The sequence below is a fragment of the Grampus griseus genome (assembly GCF_964374135.1).
Source record: "Grampus griseus genome assembly, chromosome: 7".
In the NCBI taxonomy this organism is placed as follows: domain Eukaryota; kingdom Metazoa; phylum Chordata; class Mammalia; order Artiodactyla; family Delphinidae; genus Grampus; species Grampus griseus.
The window spans coordinates 21,276,488-21,297,218 of NC_139001.1; the positions used below are offsets into that span (position 1 = coordinate 21,276,488).

The 20,731-nt window shown below is 45.2% G+C and overlaps 2 protein-coding genes across 3 annotated transcripts in view; both read left to right on the forward strand.

Annotated features, from left to right (window-relative positions):
* Positions 1-11,902, forward strand: part of PECR (peroxisomal trans-2-enoyl-CoA reductase) — a gene marked incomplete at its 3' end in the record, with an annotated part of 50,072 nt that extends 38,170 nt beyond the window's left edge. Inside the window, 1 exon segment of the mRNA XM_082658264.1 lies at positions 11,713-11,902. Coding sequence (XP_082514390.1) covers positions 11,713-11,902 — 190 coding nt within the window.
* A 148-nt stretch (positions 11,903-12,050) lies between these two features.
* Positions 12,051-20,731, forward strand: part of MREG (melanoregulin) — a gene marked incomplete at its 5' end in the record, with an annotated part of 65,898 nt that continues 57,217 nt past the window's right edge. Inside the window, one exon of one of the 2 annotated variants that reach the window (XM_082658651.1) lies at positions 12,051-12,220. In XM_082658651.1, coding sequence (XP_082514777.1) covers positions 12,051-12,220 — 170 coding nt within the window. The remainder of the gene's footprint in view (positions 12,221-20,731) is intronic. The other variant, XM_082658652.1, reaches the window with a different exon arrangement.

Genomic DNA, 20,731 nt, shown 5'->3' on the forward strand with positions numbered 1-20,731 from the left:
TTTTAATATAACAGACTGCCTCCAAAGAAGATGATTTTTTTAAAAACTCATTTTAAAAAACTGAGGTGAAATTGACGTAACATAAAATTAACTACTTTTAAATGAACGATTCAGTGGCATTTAGTATATCACAGTGCTCTGCAACCACCATCTCTATCCAGTTCCAAAATATTCCCAAAGGGAAACTCTATATTTATTAATCAGTTGCTCCTCATTTCTCCTCCCTGCAGCCCTGGCAACAACCAGGTGGAATTCTATCCCTATGGATTTACCCACTCGGGATATGTCATGTAAATGGAATCATGCAACATGTGACCTTTTGTGTCTGGCCTTCTTCACCTACCGTAAGTTTTTGAGGTTCATCCAAATTGCAGCATGTATTTTTAATCAATTTAACATAGGTGGCATTGCCTCCACTGTTGGACAGAATTCTCTGAGCCTTGATTTCTAGAATGTTCCCTCCTAAGAGCAGAAGGATTTTGTGATAATGCCTGGAGGACTTAACATATTTTACCACAGTAAAATAAAGGAAGGAAAAACATAAAGTTCAGCCTATCTTATTTTAAAGTAATCTGATAAAAGAATTCCTGCATTTCCAGAGGAAGGAAATTCTGAGCTCGTGGAACAACCACAGGGATGCATTTAGGTCTAGGGGCTGCTGGGCAGTGGATGCTATGACGTGCCACGCAGATCCTCCCTCAGGAGGAGAGTTACTGGGCCGGCTACTAGAAGTGCTGCCAGCAGACAGCCCTCATCTGTCAGCCCCCTGCTGGACAGCCTCAGCTGAAGAGAGCTGCCCTAGCCAAGGTCATGTTCCCTTCCCAGGTGGCCCTCATCCAGAGGTTGATTATCATGGGAGTAGAAAGGCTCAGCCCTCTCTTACCAACCCAAACCGCTCAGCCATGAAGTTCCCCTAGGGCTGGCTGAAGCCCAGCCCCGTTCCCTTTTCTTCCTTTCCCTTCCACAGGTGTTGATTCCATGAGTGCTTCCCCCTAGGCCTCCTGTAAGCCACGAGTGCCCCCTAGTAGGCTTCCTGCAAGCCGTAAGTGCTCCCCTGTAGACCTCCTATACCTGTGAGTACTCCCCACTAGGCCTCCTATAACCTGTGAGTACTCCCCACTAGGCCTCCTGTAAGCCACAAATAATTCCTGCTAACCTTCTGTAAGCTCACTCCATCTCAGAATCTGCTTCCCTGGAAACCCAATGCATGATTCCAGATTTCTTTTTTCTTTTTTTTTTTTTTTGCGGTACGCGGCCTCTCACTGTTGTGGCCTCTCCCGCTGCGGAGCACAGGCTCCGGACGCGCAGGCTCAGCGGCCATGGCTCACGGGCCCAGCCGCTCCGCAGCATGTGGGATCCTCCCGGACCGGGGCACGAACCCGTGTCCGCTGCATCGGCAGGCGGACTCTCAACCACTGTGCCACTAGGGAAGCCCAAAACGCTTCCATTTTAATCATTTATTTAAATTACTCCTTTTAGATGAGTCAGGAAATATATGTAATAGCCTCTGCTCTTTTCCATGGTTTTCAAGCTAATAAATCAAGTAGCAATGCTTAATGAGATCAAATGAAAGAGTTAGACAGTAATTGTGCAGTTTGGCTTATGCTAGTCAAGAGAAGGGAGGGCTTACTGCTCAATTTAGCAGCGCCCTGACAGGTTTAGAGTTCAGCCTCGAGCCTGTTTAAACCTCCAATTTGAGTACTGCAGTGGCCCTTTAAGATCTCAGTCTGCACAGGCTTTGTTGCTGCAGCAACTTTCCCTGTGTTGAGTGAAAGAATGCTTTCTAACCTATGTCAGATCCTTAGTCCCATCTCCGAAGAAACTGCACTTCATTTACAACGGAAGCCCATGAGATGGCAGCATGGAGAATTACAGGAGGGTTTATAGGGGAAGATTTACCTGGTCCTTTTACATTTGTAGAACTCGCATGGAAAATTTCCAGGGTTTTGACCTGTTTCTGCATCCCTGTGAGTGTTATGGAGAAAGAAGTACTATAAATGAGTGGGAAACTAAAAACCCATTGGCATAATTCTTGTTGTCTATTAACATTCGTATTGGTAGGATCTGGGTGTAAGTTGGGACAAACCTTTAGGGGCCTTTCATAGCAAATATGAACGGTGGTAATGTTTTCTCCATTATTATAGTTTTTTATGCATGTCTTTTATTTTAAAACTTTGTGTCACCTTGTGTACAGCAGATGCTTAATAAATGTTTATGAAGGTGAGTTTAATTGAATTAGGAATAAATGTGGCATGATTAATGGGTCTGGGTTTATGTTTAATTTAGTTAGGTAGAATGTAGAGAGACTTTGGAGAATGCAGAATTCTTGGGATTGTAGGGGGAGGTAGTTTTCCAGAGGTGGGAAAAGGTCCGATTCCATATCACATCTGAAGATGTGAGAATTGAGGCTGTTCTGGGCATCTGAAAAGTGTTTGTTGTAGCAGGATAGTTAGCTATGACAGTAGAGTTAGATAAACGTATAGTTAGATGTGGGAATATTGTCAGAGGGAGCAGTATAATTAGCTATGGGAGTATAGGCAGGCATGGCAGGATAGTTAGCTATGGGGGTATAGTTAGTAAAGGTATGACAGGATAGTTAGTTATGGGAGTATAGCTAACTCCCATAGGAGTTAGGCATGGCAGTCTTGTTAAACATGGAAAAGTCAGGAGTGAGTTAAGGAAGGGCACATTGCAAGAATCAAAATGATGGGTGCATTGCAGCACAGATGGACATTTCAGTTTCATAATTTTCCAGTTTTTACTCTTGGTAGCGCTCTGAAGATGACTACTGCTCATTTTTCATCTTTGGTTCCAGAAGAGGTTGAGCACAGTGCTATGTTTATAAAGTTGACACCCAATAAGTATTGCTAAGTTGAATAATTTTAGGTGGTCACAATTGGCTGTGTAACGTGATGGGTTAGAAGCTGACTAAAGTACATATGTTTTATTAACAACAATGATTATAGCTAGCATTTACAGGGTGCCTGCTTCCCATTTTTCATGAAACTGTATGAAGTACTTTATGTGATTATCTCACCTAATCCTGACTGCAGCCACAGAGGGGGCAGTATGATAGCAGAGCTCCTGCTCTCAACAGCCTTGCCACCGGTTCTCAAACGTGGTATGTGTATTGGTTTGCTGGGGCTGCCATAACAAATACCATACTGGTGGCTTAAACAACAGAAATATATTTTCTCATAGTTCTGGAAGCTAGAAGTCCGAGATCAAGGTGTCAGCAGGGTTGATTTTATTCTGAGGTTGGCTCATAGATGGCTGTCTTCTCCCTTTGTCTTCATATGGTCTTCAGTCTGTGTCTGTGTCCTAATCTCGTATTCTTATAAGGAGACCAATCATGTTGGATAAATGCCCTCATTTAACCTTAATTACCTCTTTATAGGCCCTATCTTCAAGTACAGCCACATTCTGAGGTACTAGAGGTTAGGACTTCAACAAAGGAATTTTGGAGCAGACATAATTCAGTCTATAACAGTGTGCTTCAGAATTCCCAAGCCTTGGGAGCAGGGCCAGGACTAGGGTGAGGGAAGTGAGGGGCTAGGGTGGAACTCTGAAGGACCTGCTTGCTCTCAGTGTTGCACAGGTGCAGGGTTGACCCCAGAGTGAGCACCCCCTTGACTGCTGCACCCCAAGCACCTCATTAGCTGCACCTTAGTCCCAGCCCTGCTTGGCAGCCTGATCAAATGGCAGATTCTGGGGCCCCAACCCCAGAGCTTACGATTCAGATGATCTCAACTAGGGTCTAGGAGTCTGGAGTTTCAGTAAGCCCCCCTAGGGATTCTAATGCAGGAGTTTAAGATCACCCTTTGAGAAACTCTGCCTGTGCCACAGCCTCATGTGAGCGTTCCTCTACAGCCAGTAAAGTAATTTCTGTTTTTCTCTTTGGTTTTGGGAGTAGAATTGCTGAACTCATCACTTGCCCATCTGCATTTTCAGGGACTGCAGTGGGATACTGAAGTCCCTCTGGCAGACAGCTCCTGTGCTCTGAGTTTCTGTGCATCGGACCTGATGGAACCACGGAGTGGCTCTTCTTTGTGCAGCCCTTTCTGTCCATTCTGTATGGCACACACAACCGTGCTTGGACCAGAGCATCAGCAGCTGCCGCTGCTGAGTGTAGTTGGCATATGTTGCTTTTCCTTGCCAGCATCCATTCCCTTTTTTCGTCGCTCCATCTGATTTTCCTTAGGAAGCTCTCCCACTCTTAGTACAATTGGCTTCCTTTTTCTGTCTCCCCCGTTCCTCTTCACTTGAGCACTGCAGGAGTGTACATGAGACTCAGTAGGTGTATTTCTCCCTTTGAAAATTCAGGCCAATTAAAGCTGGGCCCAGGCCTGCTGATCAACTGGGAAGGAGCTGTTCTCTTTCTGCTGAGATTATCAGCAGAAAAGATGGTGAAATCCAGGGCTACCAGGGGCCTGTGAGTGTCACCAACTCAGACCCAGAGAAGATAAGAGAGTGTCTTAGTCTGTTTGGGCTACTGTAACGGGCATTCTATAGACTGGGTGGCTTTTAAACAACAGAAATTTATTTCTCACAGTTCTAGAGGCTGGGAAGCCAAGATCAAGGCACCAGGAGATTCAATGTCTGGTGAGGGCCTGCTTCCTGGTTCATACACAGCTATCTTCTCACTGTGTCCTCAAATGGCAGAAGGGGTGAGGGAGCTCTCTGGGGCCTCTTTTATAAGGGCACTAATCATATTCATGCGGGCTCCATCCTCATGACCTAATCACCTCCCAAAGGCCTCACCTTCAAATTCCATCACATTGGGGATTAGGTTTCAACATATGAGTCTGGGAGAGGCACAAACATTCCATCTCTAGCAGAGACCAACCCTTATTGAGTGCCTGGATCCATTTATGTTTAAAGCTAGCATCACTTCCTGAATTTTCCAGATACTTGAGCCAGTAAATTTCCTTTTATACTTAAACTAGTCTGAGTGATGTTTTTGTCATTCACAATTAGTTGCTGATTAATACCCAGAGGGTTATCACAGAGGTCACAAAGATCTAGACAAAAAAGGAGTTGACACACAGCAGGGTTAGATTCCCTTCATGTTGGGACTATAAGAATCCAGTTTTCAGGAACTTCCCTGGTGGTCCAGTGGTAAAGAATCTGCCTTACAATGTAGGGGATGTGGGTTCCATCCCTGGCCAGGGAACTGGGATCCCACATGCCGCGAGGGGTAACTAAGCCCGCGCGCCACAAATACTGAGCTCGCACGCCTCAACTAGAGAGCCCGTGTGCTGCAAACTACAGAGCCCACGCACCCTGGAGCCCGCGCGCCACAACTACAGAGCCATGTGCTCTGAAGCCTGCGTGCCACAACTAGAGAGAAGCCCACGTGCCGCAGCAAAAGATCCTGAAAGATCTTGCATACTTCAACGAAGATCCCGCGTGCTGCAACTAAGACCTGATGCAGACAAAAATAAATAAAGTAAATAAATAATAAATAAATCTTAAGAAAAAAAGAATCCAGTTTTCTTGAAGATCCTCTCCATATGCTTTATACCTGTTCTAGCTTACTTTATGTGTTTTTATTCTCTCCAAGGGCATCCTTTGAAAAGGTTAGACATTCCTGAGTATGAAGTTATTTAGTAAATTTTGAGGACGCAAGATGTTTGTTGCTTAAAACTAAAGAAGGAACAAGAACTGATCATTAAGGTTTTCTCAGAGTATACATTTGGGAGGAGGGAAGGAAGTGAAATTGACCAGCAAACTATACCAAATAAAAATAGTTTGAAAATTTAGAAAGTATTTTGCATTATGGGAAACCACAGAGTGATAAAACTGAAGGATTTGCAGATGGCAGACAATATCTGTTTCTCTTCAGGAAGAAGCCAAGTAGAGAAATAGAAATAAAAATCTCACCTGATTAAATCAAACTGGATTGTTGTGCTTGGCTTGAGAGCGAACTCTTCTTTCGTAATTCTCTCTCCCTCTCTCTCTCTCTGTCTCTCTCTTTCCCTCTCTCTCTTTCTCTCTCCCTCCCTCCCTCTCTCTTTCTCTTTCCCTCTCTCTCTCCCTCCCTCTCTCTCTCTCCCTCCCTCTCTCTCTCTCCTTCCCTCTCTCTCTCCCTCTCCCCCTACCCGCCCCATCACAAGTACCCTTTTCTTGCCTTGTAAGCTCCCGCAGTGGGACTGTATGGGTTTAGTTCTGAAAGCAACAGAATCTGATTCTTGTTTACTCAAGCAAAAAAAGAAAAAAAAATGTACTGATCAAGTTATGGAGTAACCCACAGAATGACGGGAAAACTAAATAGCTAGACAAACTAGATTTTGGAAAATACAGGAACAGGAAAGCTCCAGGTATAAAAACGCCCATTGCTGTTGGACCTCCTCTTCAAGATGCTGTCCCCAGAATAACTCATATCTCAACTCAAGCCATTTTCCATCTTTGGGTCCTTGCCCTTAAGTTGCAAATTTCAGGAAGAGTATCTGGGCTGGCGCATCTTGGTCACCTGCCCATCCCTTGTTGGGGGTCAGGGGCTGAGGGATGGGGGGAGTGCCTTCATTGTCTGCCCAACTCGTGGAATTGGAGGGGGGTGTTCCTCAAAGGAGAACAAAGAGCTGTTACCAAAAGGAGGGCTGAGGCATACTACAGAGGCAGAAATAAGAGACCAACGGGGACTCTTGGTGGGCTTTTACATTGGTGACATCCAGTCCTGTCTCTGGACCTTTCTGGAGTCCCCTAAGAGGCATGTGGGCTGGCCATCTTGGGCCCCTTGGGGAGAGTGATAATGCTGGCCTTGGCTTGGGGTGCTGGCTTGTTTCAGAAGATGTCCTTTTTCTCTCAGGAAGACAACGGTTTTTAACTCTCTACTGGATTTGGGCAGCTCATTAATAGACTTCAGAAATTGGCATAATGCAAACTCTGCATTCACTAGCTCTTTTTCTGTTTTCATACACATATTTATTCAACACATTTATTAAGTGTCTACCGTGTGCCTGCACTGTTCTAAAAGTTGTGATACAGTGTATCTTTCTATTTAGTAAGTCTCTTTGATAGGTCTGTACTATTTTAGATGCTGGAATATTGCAAAGAACCAAGTCCCCGTCTTCATGAATGGAATCTACATTCTGGTTCACCATTGTATCCTAGTACTGGGCTCTGTAAATACATGTTGAATGAATAATTGAATGACACCAGCTTGTGCTATGTTGCTGCAAGCATAGCTTTTCTGTGGAATGCACTAATGATGTGGTGTTGGAACTTAAGAATTTTGATTTTCTAGTTTTTCCCGTCCTGTGTATGCCTCTTCCTCCAACGCTCAGAAGTCATCAGTAAGTTCTCAAAGAAAGAGGACTTCAAACTGTACTACTTGTTTTCAAAGCAAACTCTAGAGTTTTCCCTGCCACGGAGAAACCCGAAACTATAGACTGGCAGTTCTGCCTTGTAAGCAGACGGCTAATGGGTCTATGAGTCACCAGTTGCCTCAGGGGACTGCCCGCTCCCCTGACATCGGGTGCCCAAGGGCTCTTGGTAAATGCCAGATGTTGCTGCCAGTGGTGGGTGGTGTTGGCGTCAACTCAGGCTGTAGGAACAATCTAGCATCACTCTAAAAAAAGGAAAGCTTGCTGCTCTCTTGCTAATGAAGTCCGAAACGGGAGATGGGGGTGCCAGAATATGGCCTCAGATATCTGCAAGTTAAAGCTGCGGGGTTTGGTAGCGCTGTCCTTCCTTAAGTTTCCAGAAAACGGAAATCATGACGATATTTAACTTCTGGGAAGATGAATACTTTGAAAACACACATAATAATCCTTAGAAAACGAATAAATAGAATACTCACATCAGTTAAAAAGAATGAGGTAGTATTATGTGTACTAATAAGGCTAGATCTCCAAGACATATTATTAAGTGGAGAAAGCCTGCAGGTAGATGAATGCGTACCTTGTATATTAAAACCAACCTCACTACCAACAATGACAACATAGGGATTCTCCTGGCAGTCCAGTGGTTAAGACTCCGCGCTTCCACCGCAGGGGGCGCTGGTTCAATCCCTGGTCAGGGAAATAAGGTCCTGCATGCCGTGCGGCGCAGCCAGAAAAAAAATGACAACATACACAATGATGCTATGTATACATCACGGGGCACATATGTGTATGTGTGTCCAGAAGAAGGTTTGTAGCATACTGAAAAAGGTTTGTAGCATACGTTTGTAGCATACGGTTACCCTGAGGAGGCTAGAAAGGAGACAGGACTGTGATCAGAGGGAACCTTAATTGTAATATTTCAATTTTTTAGAGGAATGTTTCATTTATAAGTTTTAACACTTAACATTAATTTTACAAGAAAATATTCCTAAGTCGTTAGAGCAGGCAAACACTACATGTGGTCCTTAGCAAAGCAGAGCGTTAACCTCCTGAGCAAGTTGGTTATATAGACGTGGTTCTGTGGCTTTCCAGAAATATCCTGTCTGAAACCCACCACGTGAAAGATGCCCACACATCGCAGAGGTACAAACGTGAAGAGAAATACTGTCATATGTAAGCCAAGTAGTACTGGAACTGACATTTGCTCAACAGGCCTATACTATTTGGATTTAGTCAACTGTGTTGAATTCTGCTATTTCTATAGTACTTTATGGCTTTCAAATGATCTCATTCGAGTCTCACAACTTTCTAGTCGGTAGGGCTCGACTCATCATCTCCATTTCACAAATTAGAAAACTGAGGTTCAGAAAAATTAAGTGACTTGTCTAAGATCAAGGTTAGTAAAGGGGCAGAGTACCTGTATTTTCCAGGAGCTGAATGCCTTCTCTAATTTCTCCATTCTCAACAAATCCAACTCCAATAGTTAACAGAAGCCGTCAGACCCTAGCTTTCATCTTCTTGCTGGCAGCCCCCTTGGCCCACTTTCTACTTGAACCTAGGTAGGTGAACTCAAATCCAAAATCCAACTTCAGAACATAGTACATAGTACTCCATCCTGGCACAGTTGCAAATGATAAATGACGCGGTGCTGGGCTTGATACCACAGCCCTGTGCTGCCTCGTGACAGCTGGTACTCTGTCATGTCCTCTCAACTTTTCATCATGGGTCCATATCCTGTCTCCCCAGCTAAGTCAGAGCCCTCGGGGACCTTCTCTTATCCTTCCTTAACTCTCAGTAGGCAGCCTCTCAATGAATATGTACTTGATAAGTTCCTTCAGCCTCATAATGTAGCCAGAACAGGATAAGCTTACGTGTTGTAACACACTTTTTTTTTTTTGCGGCACGCGGGCCTCTCACTGTTGCGGCCTCTCCCGTTGCGGAGCGCAGGCTCCGGACGCGCAGGCTCAGCGGCCATGGCTCACGGGCCCAGCCGCTCCGCGGCATGTGGGATCCTCCCGGACTGGGGCACGAACCCGCGTCCCCTGCATCAGCAGGCGGACTCTCAACCACTGCGCCACCAGGGAAGCCCTGTAACACACTTTTAAATGAACACACTGCCCGTGAGAATTGACACTTCTGAAAATAAACTCTTGCTCTCCCTCCTCAGCCCTCCAAGCCTGCCTATCCCACGTCCTTTATCACAATCAATCAGTGACAGTTCGACTTTCACAGCTTGTAAGCCCCAACCCTTGGACTCCCTCCTCTCTTTCTTTTATACTTTACTTCCAATCTGTTATAAGCCTCGTTGGCTCTGTCTTCAAATTCCATTCAGAGTCCAGCCATTTCTGCCCACCTCTAACTGCTTCCTCCCTGGTCCAAATCATGGTCATCTGGGTCATTAGAATGGCCTCCATTTGCCTCTCCCTAAAACAGCCCTTGACACCCAGTTTCTTCTCAAGACAGCAACCAGTGGATCCTGTGGCCATCTAGGTCGACCACGTCTCTCCCTCTACTCGAAAACCTCCAAAGGTTTGCTCAGCTCACATGGAACAAAGTCCAGAGTCCTTGCCATGTCCCCAAAGGCCCCACATTCTATCATCTCCTATTACTCTTCCTCCTGGCCTATTCCTCTCTAGGGCCCCTGGAATCCCTGCTCTTTCTCAGGCACCCTACTGTTGATTCTCTCTTCTCTGGGGTTTTGCACACGGCTTTCACTCTCCCTGAAATGCTCTTCCCCTTGAAATCAGGGCTAGCTTGCTCATCTTTTTTTTTTTTTTTTTTTTTTTTTGCGGCACGCGGGCCTCTCACTGTTGTGGCCTCTCGCCTTGCGGAGCACAGACTCCGGACGCGCAGGCTCAGTGGCCATGGCTCACGGGCCCAGCCGCTCCGCGGCATGTGGGATCTTCCCGGACCAGGGCACATACCCGTGTCCCCTGCATCGGCAGGCGAACTCTCAACCACTGCGCCACCAGGGAAGCCCTGCTCATCATCTTCAAGTCTTTTCTTAAGTGTCACCATATAGGGAGGTCTTCCCTGATCACCCCGTTTAAAACTGCAGCCACCACCCCTCTCCCCAGCACACACGCATACACACACACACACACACACACACACACACACACACACACACACACAACTTCCTGGCACTTCTTATCCCCTTCCCTGCCTTATTTTTCTCCATAGTACATACCACTTTCTAACGCACTCAATAATGTATTGTTTCGTTTGTGGAACTTCCCTACTAGGATGTTTGCTCCAAGAAAGTATGGATTTTTGTTTCTTTTGTTCATTGCTGTATTCCCAGAGCCTAGAACATGCCTGGCACATAACAGATGTTCAGTAAATATTTGTTGAATCAATAAGACTGACAAAGATGAAAATTCCATAGTATTGGTGGGGATTTAGGGAAACATCCTTTCATATGTTGCCGGTCAGAGTGTAAATTGGAATTACCTCTTTGGAGGGCAATTTGGCAAGATCCATCAAAATTTAAAAAGGCATCTTACCTATGACCCAGAAAGTCAGCTGCCAAGTATTTATTCAAGGGATACACATATCCAAACACACAGTGAGAGGATAGTCACTGCAGGGATACACATATCCAAACACACAGTGAGAGGATAGTCACTGCAGGGACACACATATCCAAACACACAGTGAGAGGATAGTCACTGCAGCATTATTTTAATATCAAAAGGCTGGAATGAACTTAAATGACCATTCATAAGGATCTGGTTAAAATAACATAAGGGCATCAACTACATAAATGCAACTACATAAATGCATAAATGCAAAGAACGATAGGGGAAGTTATACATGTAGTGGGTGGAACAGTCTCCATGGTAAAAGGAGTGAAGCAAGTCAGGGACAGAAATGTGTGGAGTATGCCACTGTTGGGGTAAAAAGGGAGAGGACTATGGGTGCCTATACTTACAAGTGTGCAGAAGGGTAAGTAAATACACACACACACACACACATAAATAGCTCTGGAAAGTCGCAAAATACTGATGATAGAGGTTGCCTTTTTTGAGGGAATTATTCAAGGACTGGGAGACTTGAAAACGATTTTAAAAAGTTCGTTGTGAATATAGTACTTAAAAAAACTCACTTCTGTAATGCATCAACCCTATTCTTTCGCTAACTTTTACTCTTTGTGGGACTGACATGTTAAAAATTTGCCCTAACCTCCGCTTTGAAGGCAAGGGTGGGCCTGGGAAGGAGGACCTTTTATTTCCTCGGGGAGCGAGGCCAATAAAACGTATAAATAGAGCCAGCCCAACCTCGTGCTCAGTGACTCGAGGGCTTGCCCCGCCTTCCCTCAGCCCCGTCCCCCACGGTGCCCTCGGATTTTGCCGTCTGGCGGCTGGAGTCCCTGCTTCCTCTTTAGAGGGCAGCAGCGAAGCGTCTCGGGAACGCATGCGCCCCAATTTGCGCCCGGGGAATTAAAGCGAGAGAAGAAAAGCCCCAACAAAACCCGCGCCCTAAACAAAACCCAAGTGGAGGAAAGCGCGCGGCCCTGCAGCACCGGGGCCGTGAAGGCGCCTCCCGCCTTGCCCGCGTCCCCGGCCGCAGCGTGATGCGCACGGACCGGCCCGCGACGCCCCGGCCGCCACTGTCCCCGCACCTGGACGCCGGTCCGGTGGCCGCGCCGCAGCCGCGCTCGCTCGCCGCCGCCGCCGCGGCTTCCTCGGAGTCGTCCGGCGCCGGCGGGGCACCTCACTCTCCATGGGGCTGAGGGCCTGGCTGAGGACCGTGTGCTGCTGCTGCTGCCCGTGCGGGTGCCTGGAGGAGCCCGCCGTGCCCGAGAAGGAGCCCCTGGTCAGGTGGGTGCGCGCCCCGGCCGCGATCTGGAGCTCCCTGACCGTTGCTGGGCGCCGCGGAGTGCGGATACTCGTGTGCTCGTCAGAGCTGGGGACGTGCGCTTGCTTTAAGGTCACACTGAGGCGCAGACTAAGCCCCTGGGTTCCTTACAGGAGATCCTGCTCCTTGGGTTTGTTCCTCGGGTAAAATATTTGCCTGAAAGCACAGATCCTCAGAGGCACCTGAGACCCAAGTTGGAAGCCTGTGGAAAACGGCAAGAATTCAGGTGCAGTGACCCCGCAGAGAAGTAGGGGAGAGAAGTTTGCATAGGGGTCCGATTAAATACAACTGTGACTGCCTATTTCTGTTTCAGTGAAATGGGCAACTGTGAATTTCTGTTTCACCCAGGAAAAAAGTTGGATACGTTGTCATTCAATTTTATTACTGAAAGAAGACAATCGCAGTGACTGAGTGCAAGGAAATACTTTTCACATTAACAAAAAGTACATATTTTTCTCAAGGGACAGCTTATTCACTGGGACGTTGATTCATTACAGATTAAGCTATGAAGTATGAGGACATTTAATGCACATTAGCGATGTGCTAAGTGGCTTTGTGAAGGCACCATCCAACACAGCTTTGTTCAGGGCGGTGACTGTAAGCAATTATTTTATATCCTGACTCTGATGAAATTAAGGTTTCACTAGGGCATGACTTGGAGGTAGATATGACAGAAACAAAATATTTAAAATGAAATTAGGAAATAGTAGATGAGGCAGAACTCCAGAGTTGGGTAAGCAAACGTGGAAGCCAGTGTTTGTTATGAAGTATGCAACTAGTATGATAAAGCTTTCACAACTTTTTTTTGGCTGTGTTGGGTCTTCAGGGCTTTCTTTAGCTGCCACGAGGCTGCTCCTCGTTGCAGTGCGCAGGCTTCTCATTGCGGTGGCTTCTCTTGTTGCAGAGCACGGGCTCCAGGCACACGGGCTCAGTAGTTGTGGCACACAGGCTTAGTTGCTCCTCGGCATGTGGGATCTTCCTGGACCAGGGCTTGAACCCGTGTCCCCTGCATTGGCAGGTGGATTCTTAATCACTGCGCCACCAGGGAAGTCCCTCACAACTTTTTTAAAAGCATGATTTACCTTTTCTTAACTCTATCGAGTCCAAACATTTTACCTTGATTTTTGAGATCTTACATAACCCCTTCCCTCCTGTCCACTATTATTTTCTGGTACATTACACACTGTACACTCCTTGATTTAATCAGACAGGCATCTTTACTGCTCTAGGAACAATCCAACCTTCTTATTCCCTCCAAGCTTGCTTCAAGTAGTGACCTTTATTCTTTCTGCCCCTTCCTAAATGCTAGTTCTCAAGGTCTCCTCAAGCAGTCTTCTTTGATTTTTTTTACCCTTATTCATCTTCCTCTCCAATAACATAGGGTTTAGAACTTGCCATCTGCCCCTCACTGTTTAGTGAGCACACATGTATGTAAACATGTCCTGTTTGTATTCTATGTATGAAGTCATACACACAATACCCAATGTTTTTGTTTGCTCTTGCAGTGGTGTTCCCACTTAGATTATTAGATTATTGCAGGCAGGGAGAAACCCAGTAATCTACCATGAGTCTTAAAAGTAGTGGGTAACAATCTGGAATTTCATGCTTGGGTTTTACAGTCAACTTATCAATATTCATAGTAACATGAAATACAGCTCTCAGCTTGGTCTTATTCTCAGAGCCTTGGGTCTTTCCAATATTCTTTCCAGAATTGCTATTTAAGATGATAGTTTTGGTGGTTTTATTTTAAAAAATATTTTTATTTTTATTTTTTTGCGGTACGCGGGCCTCTCACTGTTGTGGCCTCTCCCGTTGCGGAGCACAGGCTCAGGACGCGCAGGCTCAGCGGCCATGGCTCAAGGGCCCAGCCGCTCCGCGGCATGTGGGATCTTCCCCGACTGGGGCACGAACCCGTGTCCTCTGCATCGGCAGGCGGACTCTCAACCACTGCGCCACCAGGGAAACCCAGTTTGGGTTGTATTAAAACCTCAACCCTCCCCTGCCTTGGTTTACACTGTAAGTCAGTGAATTTTGCAAGTGATTTAAGAAGACAGAGTCAGTTGAGGCAGAATAACATAGTGCTCATGAATCAGATTGCCTGGGGTTAAATTCCAACTGGGTGACCTGGCACAAGTTATGAAACTTTTTTTGTGCCTTAATTTCCTCATCTGTAAAATGGGCATGGTAATACCTCAAAGGGATGAAGTGAGAAACAAAATGAGCTACTCCATGTGAAGTGCTCAGTATAGTGCCTGACACATAGTAAACAGCCAATGAATTTTAGTTATTATTAAGTATCATTGCTATTCTTCTGAGCATGTGCATATGGGTGGACTGGTCTTTTGTGGTTTAGTGTCATTCTGGTATCATTTCAGTATAATATTTGGGAAGAGCAGCCTATTAATGGGTGTGTGGAGCAGTGACGTCTGTGTGTGTGTGTGTGTGTGTGTGTGTGTGTGTGTGTGTGTGTGTACCGGCATGTTCTTTCCTGCCCAAGTCATTGGAAGGTCTAGTTTGAAATTTTTTTTAAGTGTGAAGTTCAGTGCTTTTTAATACATTCACAAAGCTGTGCAGTTGTAACCACTATCTAACTCAGAACGTTTTCATCAGTTCAAAGAGAAGCACTATATCCATTGGCAGTCACTTGCCCCCCCCGCCACTCACCCCCACCCCCCAACTCCCCACAGTCAACCACTAACCCACCTTCTGTTTTTAGAGGTTTGACTATTCTGGACATTTTGTACAAATGGAATCATCCATTATGTGGGCTTTTGCATCTGACTTCTTTCACTTAGCGTAAGGTTTTCAAGTTTCATCCATGTTGTAGGGTGTATCCGCATTTCATTCTTTTTTTGTCATTGGGTAATATTCCATTGTATGGATATATTACATTTTATTTATCAATTGACGGACATTTGGGTGGTTTCCACTTTTTGGCTTTTATAAATAATGCTGCTACAAACAGTGGTGTACAAGTTTTTGTGTGGACGTATGTTTTCTGTTCTCTTGGGTATATACCTAGAAGTGGAATTGCTGGGTCATACGGTAAATTCTACATTTAACTTTTTTTTTAAATAAATTTATTTATTTATTTTTGGCTGTGTTGGGTCATTGTTTCTGTGCGAGGGCTTTCTCTAGTTGCGGCGAGCGGGGGGCCACTCTTCATCGCGGTGCGCGGGCCTCTCACTATCGCGGCCTCTCTTGTTGCGGAGCACAGGCTCCAGACGCGCAGGCTCAGTGTTGGGGCTCACGGGCCCAGTTGCTCTGCGGCATGTGGGATCTTCCCAGACCAGGGCTCGAACCCGTGTCCCCTGCATTGGCAGGCGGATTCTCAGCCACTGCACCACCAGGGAAGCCCCTACATTTAACTTTTTGAGGAGCTGCCAGGCTATTTTCCATAGTGGCTGGTTTGGAATCTTGATGTGGTGAAATGATATGGTCAGATGGTCTTAACTTTATTTTTTATTAAGAACTTCATTCTTCATTTATAAAAAAGGTTTTGTACAGATATCTACTCCCCCCAGCTAAATCCTTTATTCTATGGTAAAACAGTGGTTTTCAAGTTTTATTTCATACCCCAAGGTAATAGTGCCTGGAAGGGGTGTGGTCAGAGGGAAAACGTTTGTCATTTGTGTGCCTGATCACCTGTAGTCCTTTTCCAAAATGGACCAGGGACTCTTCGTTAGTTCAAGAAAACCAATTTTTAATCTCAGCTCATATGCCAATCTGACATTGCCACTTGTGTTTTTGACCTTTTTCCTTTTGCTTTTTCTGGAACCTTGTATGTGAAAGAGAATGGCGGTCGCTTGTCTGGTTTGCATCTGTATATTTCGATGTCCCACTAGTTCTTTCTTTGCCCTTTCTCTGGAAGTATGCTGGGGCCTCCCTTGACTAAAAATTCATCCTGATATTGCCATTTTCTTTAGCTGCCGTCCTTTGCAGCAGGTGCAAATGTCTCTAAAGCATAGTCAGCTGTACCCCTACCTCCTTCTTCACCTCCCACTCATGCTGAGATTTCGCTCCTTCCCCTGCATGATTACATGAAAACTGTTCTTTTGAAAGTTTCAAGAGAAAGAAATCTGCTCTTGTTTTCTCGCTGGACACGAGTACCCCTGTGCTGACCATCCTGGCCTTATTTCTCATTTCCTCTTTCCCTGGCCTCTGATTTCACATTCTCTAGTCTCTGTGCCCGTGATCTGTGTAATCATTCTGGTTTCCCTTCTGGTGCCTCTGTTAATGGCATAATTGTTAGCTAGACATCTTTTTGTTTTCTCTACTGCTGAAGATTCTACTCGGGTTTTAAGGCACATTTCAGTTGCCCCCTGTATGATGAAGTCTTAGAAGGTCTCTCCAAGCAGTTATGGTGTCTCTTTTCTTTCTTTTTACCCCTCAAGTCACTTACTGCATTCTGCCTGGTACTATTACACTTATAAGTTGGGTGCTGCAACCCCGCCAGACTGGAGGTTCTAATCTAGATTGGGGGGGCATGAATCTTTCCTTAGCATTCGCTATTGTGTTGCACAGTCCCCCACATGAAGTAAGAACTGAATAAATACTTTTGGGTTAATAGAAATTATAATAGCCGTTAATTTATTAATTTCTTCCTATGTGTAAATTTTAAGAAATGTATTTAAAACAAAATGTTATGAAGAATAACAGCATAAGCACCCACATACCCAGCACCACACACCTTAAGAAAACATTGGGCTTCCCTGGTGGCGCAGTGGTTAAGAATCCGCCTGCCAATGCAGGGGACATGGGTTCGAGCCCTGGTCCGGGAAGATCCCACATGCCGTGGAGCAACTAGGCCCGTGAGCCACAACTACTGAGCCTGCGCATCTGGAGCCTGTGCTCCTCAACAAGAGAGGCCGTGACAGTGAGAGGCCCGCGCACTGCGATGAAGAGTAGCCCCCGCTCGCTGCAACTAGAGAAAGCCCTCGCACAGAAACAAAGACCCAACACAGCCAAAAATAAATAAATGAATAAATATTTTAAAAAAACATTAACAATAGAGTGGAAGCCCCCCATGTATCCCTTCGTGACTGCACGCTCCCCCCACCCCGTCCCCCGCACAGGTGAGCTCTAAATTGAATCTGTGTTTGGCCTTCTTAACTTTATATAAATGGTGCGTACTGTATGTAGTTGGTTTTTTTTTTTTACATGCAATCTGTCATTTAATTGTCGCTATGACCAAATGAGATAGGTGTTATTTATCCCCATTTTATAGATAAGGAACTCAGGGCTTAGTATTCAGATAATTAATTCAAAGTCACAACTGATAAGTCAGAGAGGCAGAATTTGAATCCATGTCTGTGTGACTTTAGAGTCCATGCCTTGCATTGCAGAAAATTCAGAAAACTACGAGTGTCCAACATTAACTGATAGTATTTATATATTAGACACTGGTGGATATCACTAGCCTTAGCTCCTGCCCATTGTGGCCCCTTTCTCCTGCCCTTCTTCCATGTCCTTCATTAGTATAATTCTTCTACCTAGTTGTAGGAGCAACCTGGCCCTGAGAGCCAAGCCCAGGGGGAGTTTGGAGACCTGAGTCCTCGTCTCATCTATTAACAGGCTGTGGGATTTTGGGGAACTCTCTTAACTTCCTAGAACTTTAATTTCTTCTTCTGTCCAATGGAGAGATCCAACTTTAAGATACAGCCTTGAAGGGCCGTTCCAGGCTTGATGCAGACTCTCATCTTTCTGTGGACTTGTGTCAGCTGAAATTCTATTTGACATGGATTCTAGCTTTGGGTGACTCCTGGTGTCCTTGGCTTGTGGCAGCACAACTCCAGTCCTTACCTCCGTCGTCCTCCACGTTTCTGTCCTCTTGGTCTCAAATCTCCTTTTCTCTTCTCTTATAAGGATACCAGCCGTTGGATTTAGGGTCCACCCTAAACTCAGGATGATCTCGTATCAAGATGCTTAACTAACTATTGATACATCTGTAAAGTCTCTATTTCCAAATAAGGTCACATTCATAGGAGCTGGGGATTAGGACTGAAAGATGTCTTTTGGGGGGACACTAGTCAACCACTGCAGGGTACTTTTGGGAAAATGTTTGAGCTCAAAGCATTGTTTTTTTTTGGTTTGTTTGTTTGTTTTTTTAATAAATTTATTTATTTAGGCTGTATTGGGTCTTCATTTCTGTGTGAGGGCTTTCTCTAGTTGCGGCGAGCGGGGGCCACTCTTCATCGCGGTGCGCGGGCCTCTCATTGTCGCGGCCTCTCGTGTTGCGGAACACAGGCTCCAGACGCGCAGGCTCAGTAGCTGTGGCTCACGGGCGCAGTTGCTCCGCGGCATGTGGGATCTTCCCAGACCAGGGCTCGAACCCGTGTCCCCTGCATTGGCAGGCGGATTCTCAACCACTGCGCCACCAGGGAAGCCCACGCATTGGTTTTTATTTCACTTTTATAGCAGAGCTTTCTTCCATCAGTGATGAAAGCATTCTTTTGCCTTGTAAAAATCCACACCTAAGCATGAGTTGTGCCCCTTGAATTTATGTGATTTTGGAGGCGCAGCTGCAGTCATCTTTAAGCAGAGAGATGCCCAAATCCTCTGTCCACTAGAAAGTCTATCACCAGATGCCATACAATATGGACATCAGAGGCCTGGAGAAGTCTAAAATGGAAAGAAGTGCAGTGTCAATGTCACTCGCTAAAGCATCTTCCATGAGGCTTACTTGGAACTTTTCAGGGGAGTATAATTCTTACTCTCTGACTTATTGGCTATTAATAACTGATAAGCATCACGTGTCCAGTTGTTCAAAAGCAGAAGAAGAAAGGGAAAGAATGAGCAAATCATGGTTGAGTTTTTATTTGTGGCTTTCTCTTCAGCTGCCTAAGTGAACCTAACAATCTTCCAAATCTGTTTTGCTCCCTGCTCTTCTCAATACCCACCTGCAGCTTCCATTCCTAATAACAGAATTTATGCACACATTTGTGGACAGTGAGCAGAGAACAGATGTCAGTGTTTTATTTTTCTCCAGTGCCTGGAATTCCCATTAGGGGAAAAGAAAATAAAACCTCAGTTTGCTCTTGATGGTTGTTTTATGCCCATAAAGAGAGGCTGTTCAGAGGAGGAACTGATTGGGGCCTGTGAGTGTCAGCAACAGAATTGAATTTTCCTGATGATAAAGAAATGGTTCAGTTGGGACTTCCCTGGCGGTCCACTGGTTAAGACTACGCGCTTCCACTGCAGGGGGAGCGGGTTCCATCCCTAGACCCCTGGTCTGGAAACTAAGATCCCACATGCCGTGCCGTGCAGCCAAAAAAAAAAAAAAAGAAATGGTTCCGCGTGAGTCATACTGCGCCAGCATGTGGAAGAGGGCGAGAGATTGAAGTTGTGATGTGCGCCTTCCCATCAAGCTCTGCTGATCCTTTTATTTTTTTAACATCTTTATTGGAGTATAATTGCTTTACAATGTTGTGTTAGTTGCTGCTGTATAACAAAGTGAATCAGCTATTCGTATACATATATCCCCATATCCCTTCCCTCTTGCATCTCCCTCCCACCTTCCCTATCCCTCCCCTCTAGGTGGTCACAAAACACCAAGCAGATCTCCTTGTGCTATGCGGCTGCTTCCCATTATCTATTTTACATTTAGTAGTGTATATAAGTCCATGCCACTCTCTCACCTCGTCCCAGCTTACCCTTCCCCCTCCCTGTGCCCTCAAGTCCATTCTCTATGTCTGCATCTTTATTCCTGTCCTGCCCCTAGGTTCTTCAGAACCTTTTTTTTTTTTTTTTTTTTAGATTCTATATATATGTGTTAGCACATGGTATTTGTTTTTCTCTTTCTGACTTACTTCACTCTGTATGACAGACTCTAGGTCCATCCACCTCACTACAAATAACTCAATTTCGTTTCTTTTTATGGCTGAGTAATATTCCATTGTATATATGTGCCACATCACCTTTATCCGTTCATCTGTCAGTGGACACTTAGGTTGCTTCCATGTCCTGGCTGTCGTAAATAGTGCTGCAATGAATATTGTGGTACATGACTCTTTTTGAATTATGGTTTTCTCAGGGTATATGCCCAGTAGCGGGATTGCTGGGTCATATGGTAGTTCTATTTTTAGTTTTTTAAGGAACCTCCATACTGTTCTCCACAGTGGCTGTATCAATTTACATTCCCACCAACAGTGCAGGAGGGTTCCCTTTTTTCCACACCATGTGTGTGTGTGTTTATCTCTGGGCTTTCTATCCTGTTCCATTCATCTATATTTCTATTTTTGTGCCAGTACCATACTGTCTTGATTACTGTAGCTTTGTATTATAGTCTGAAGCCAGGGAGCCTGAGTCCTCAGGCTCTGTTTTTCTTTCTCAAGATTGCTTTGGCTATTTGGGGTCTTTTGTGTTTCCATACAAATTGTGAAATTTTTTGTTCTAGTTCTGTGAAAAATGCCATTAGTACTTTGATAGGGATTGCATTGAATCTATAGATTGCTTTGTGTAGTGTAGTCATTTTCACAATGTTAATTCTTCCTATCCAAGAACATAGTATTTCTCTCCATCTGTTTCTGTATCATCTTTAATTTCTT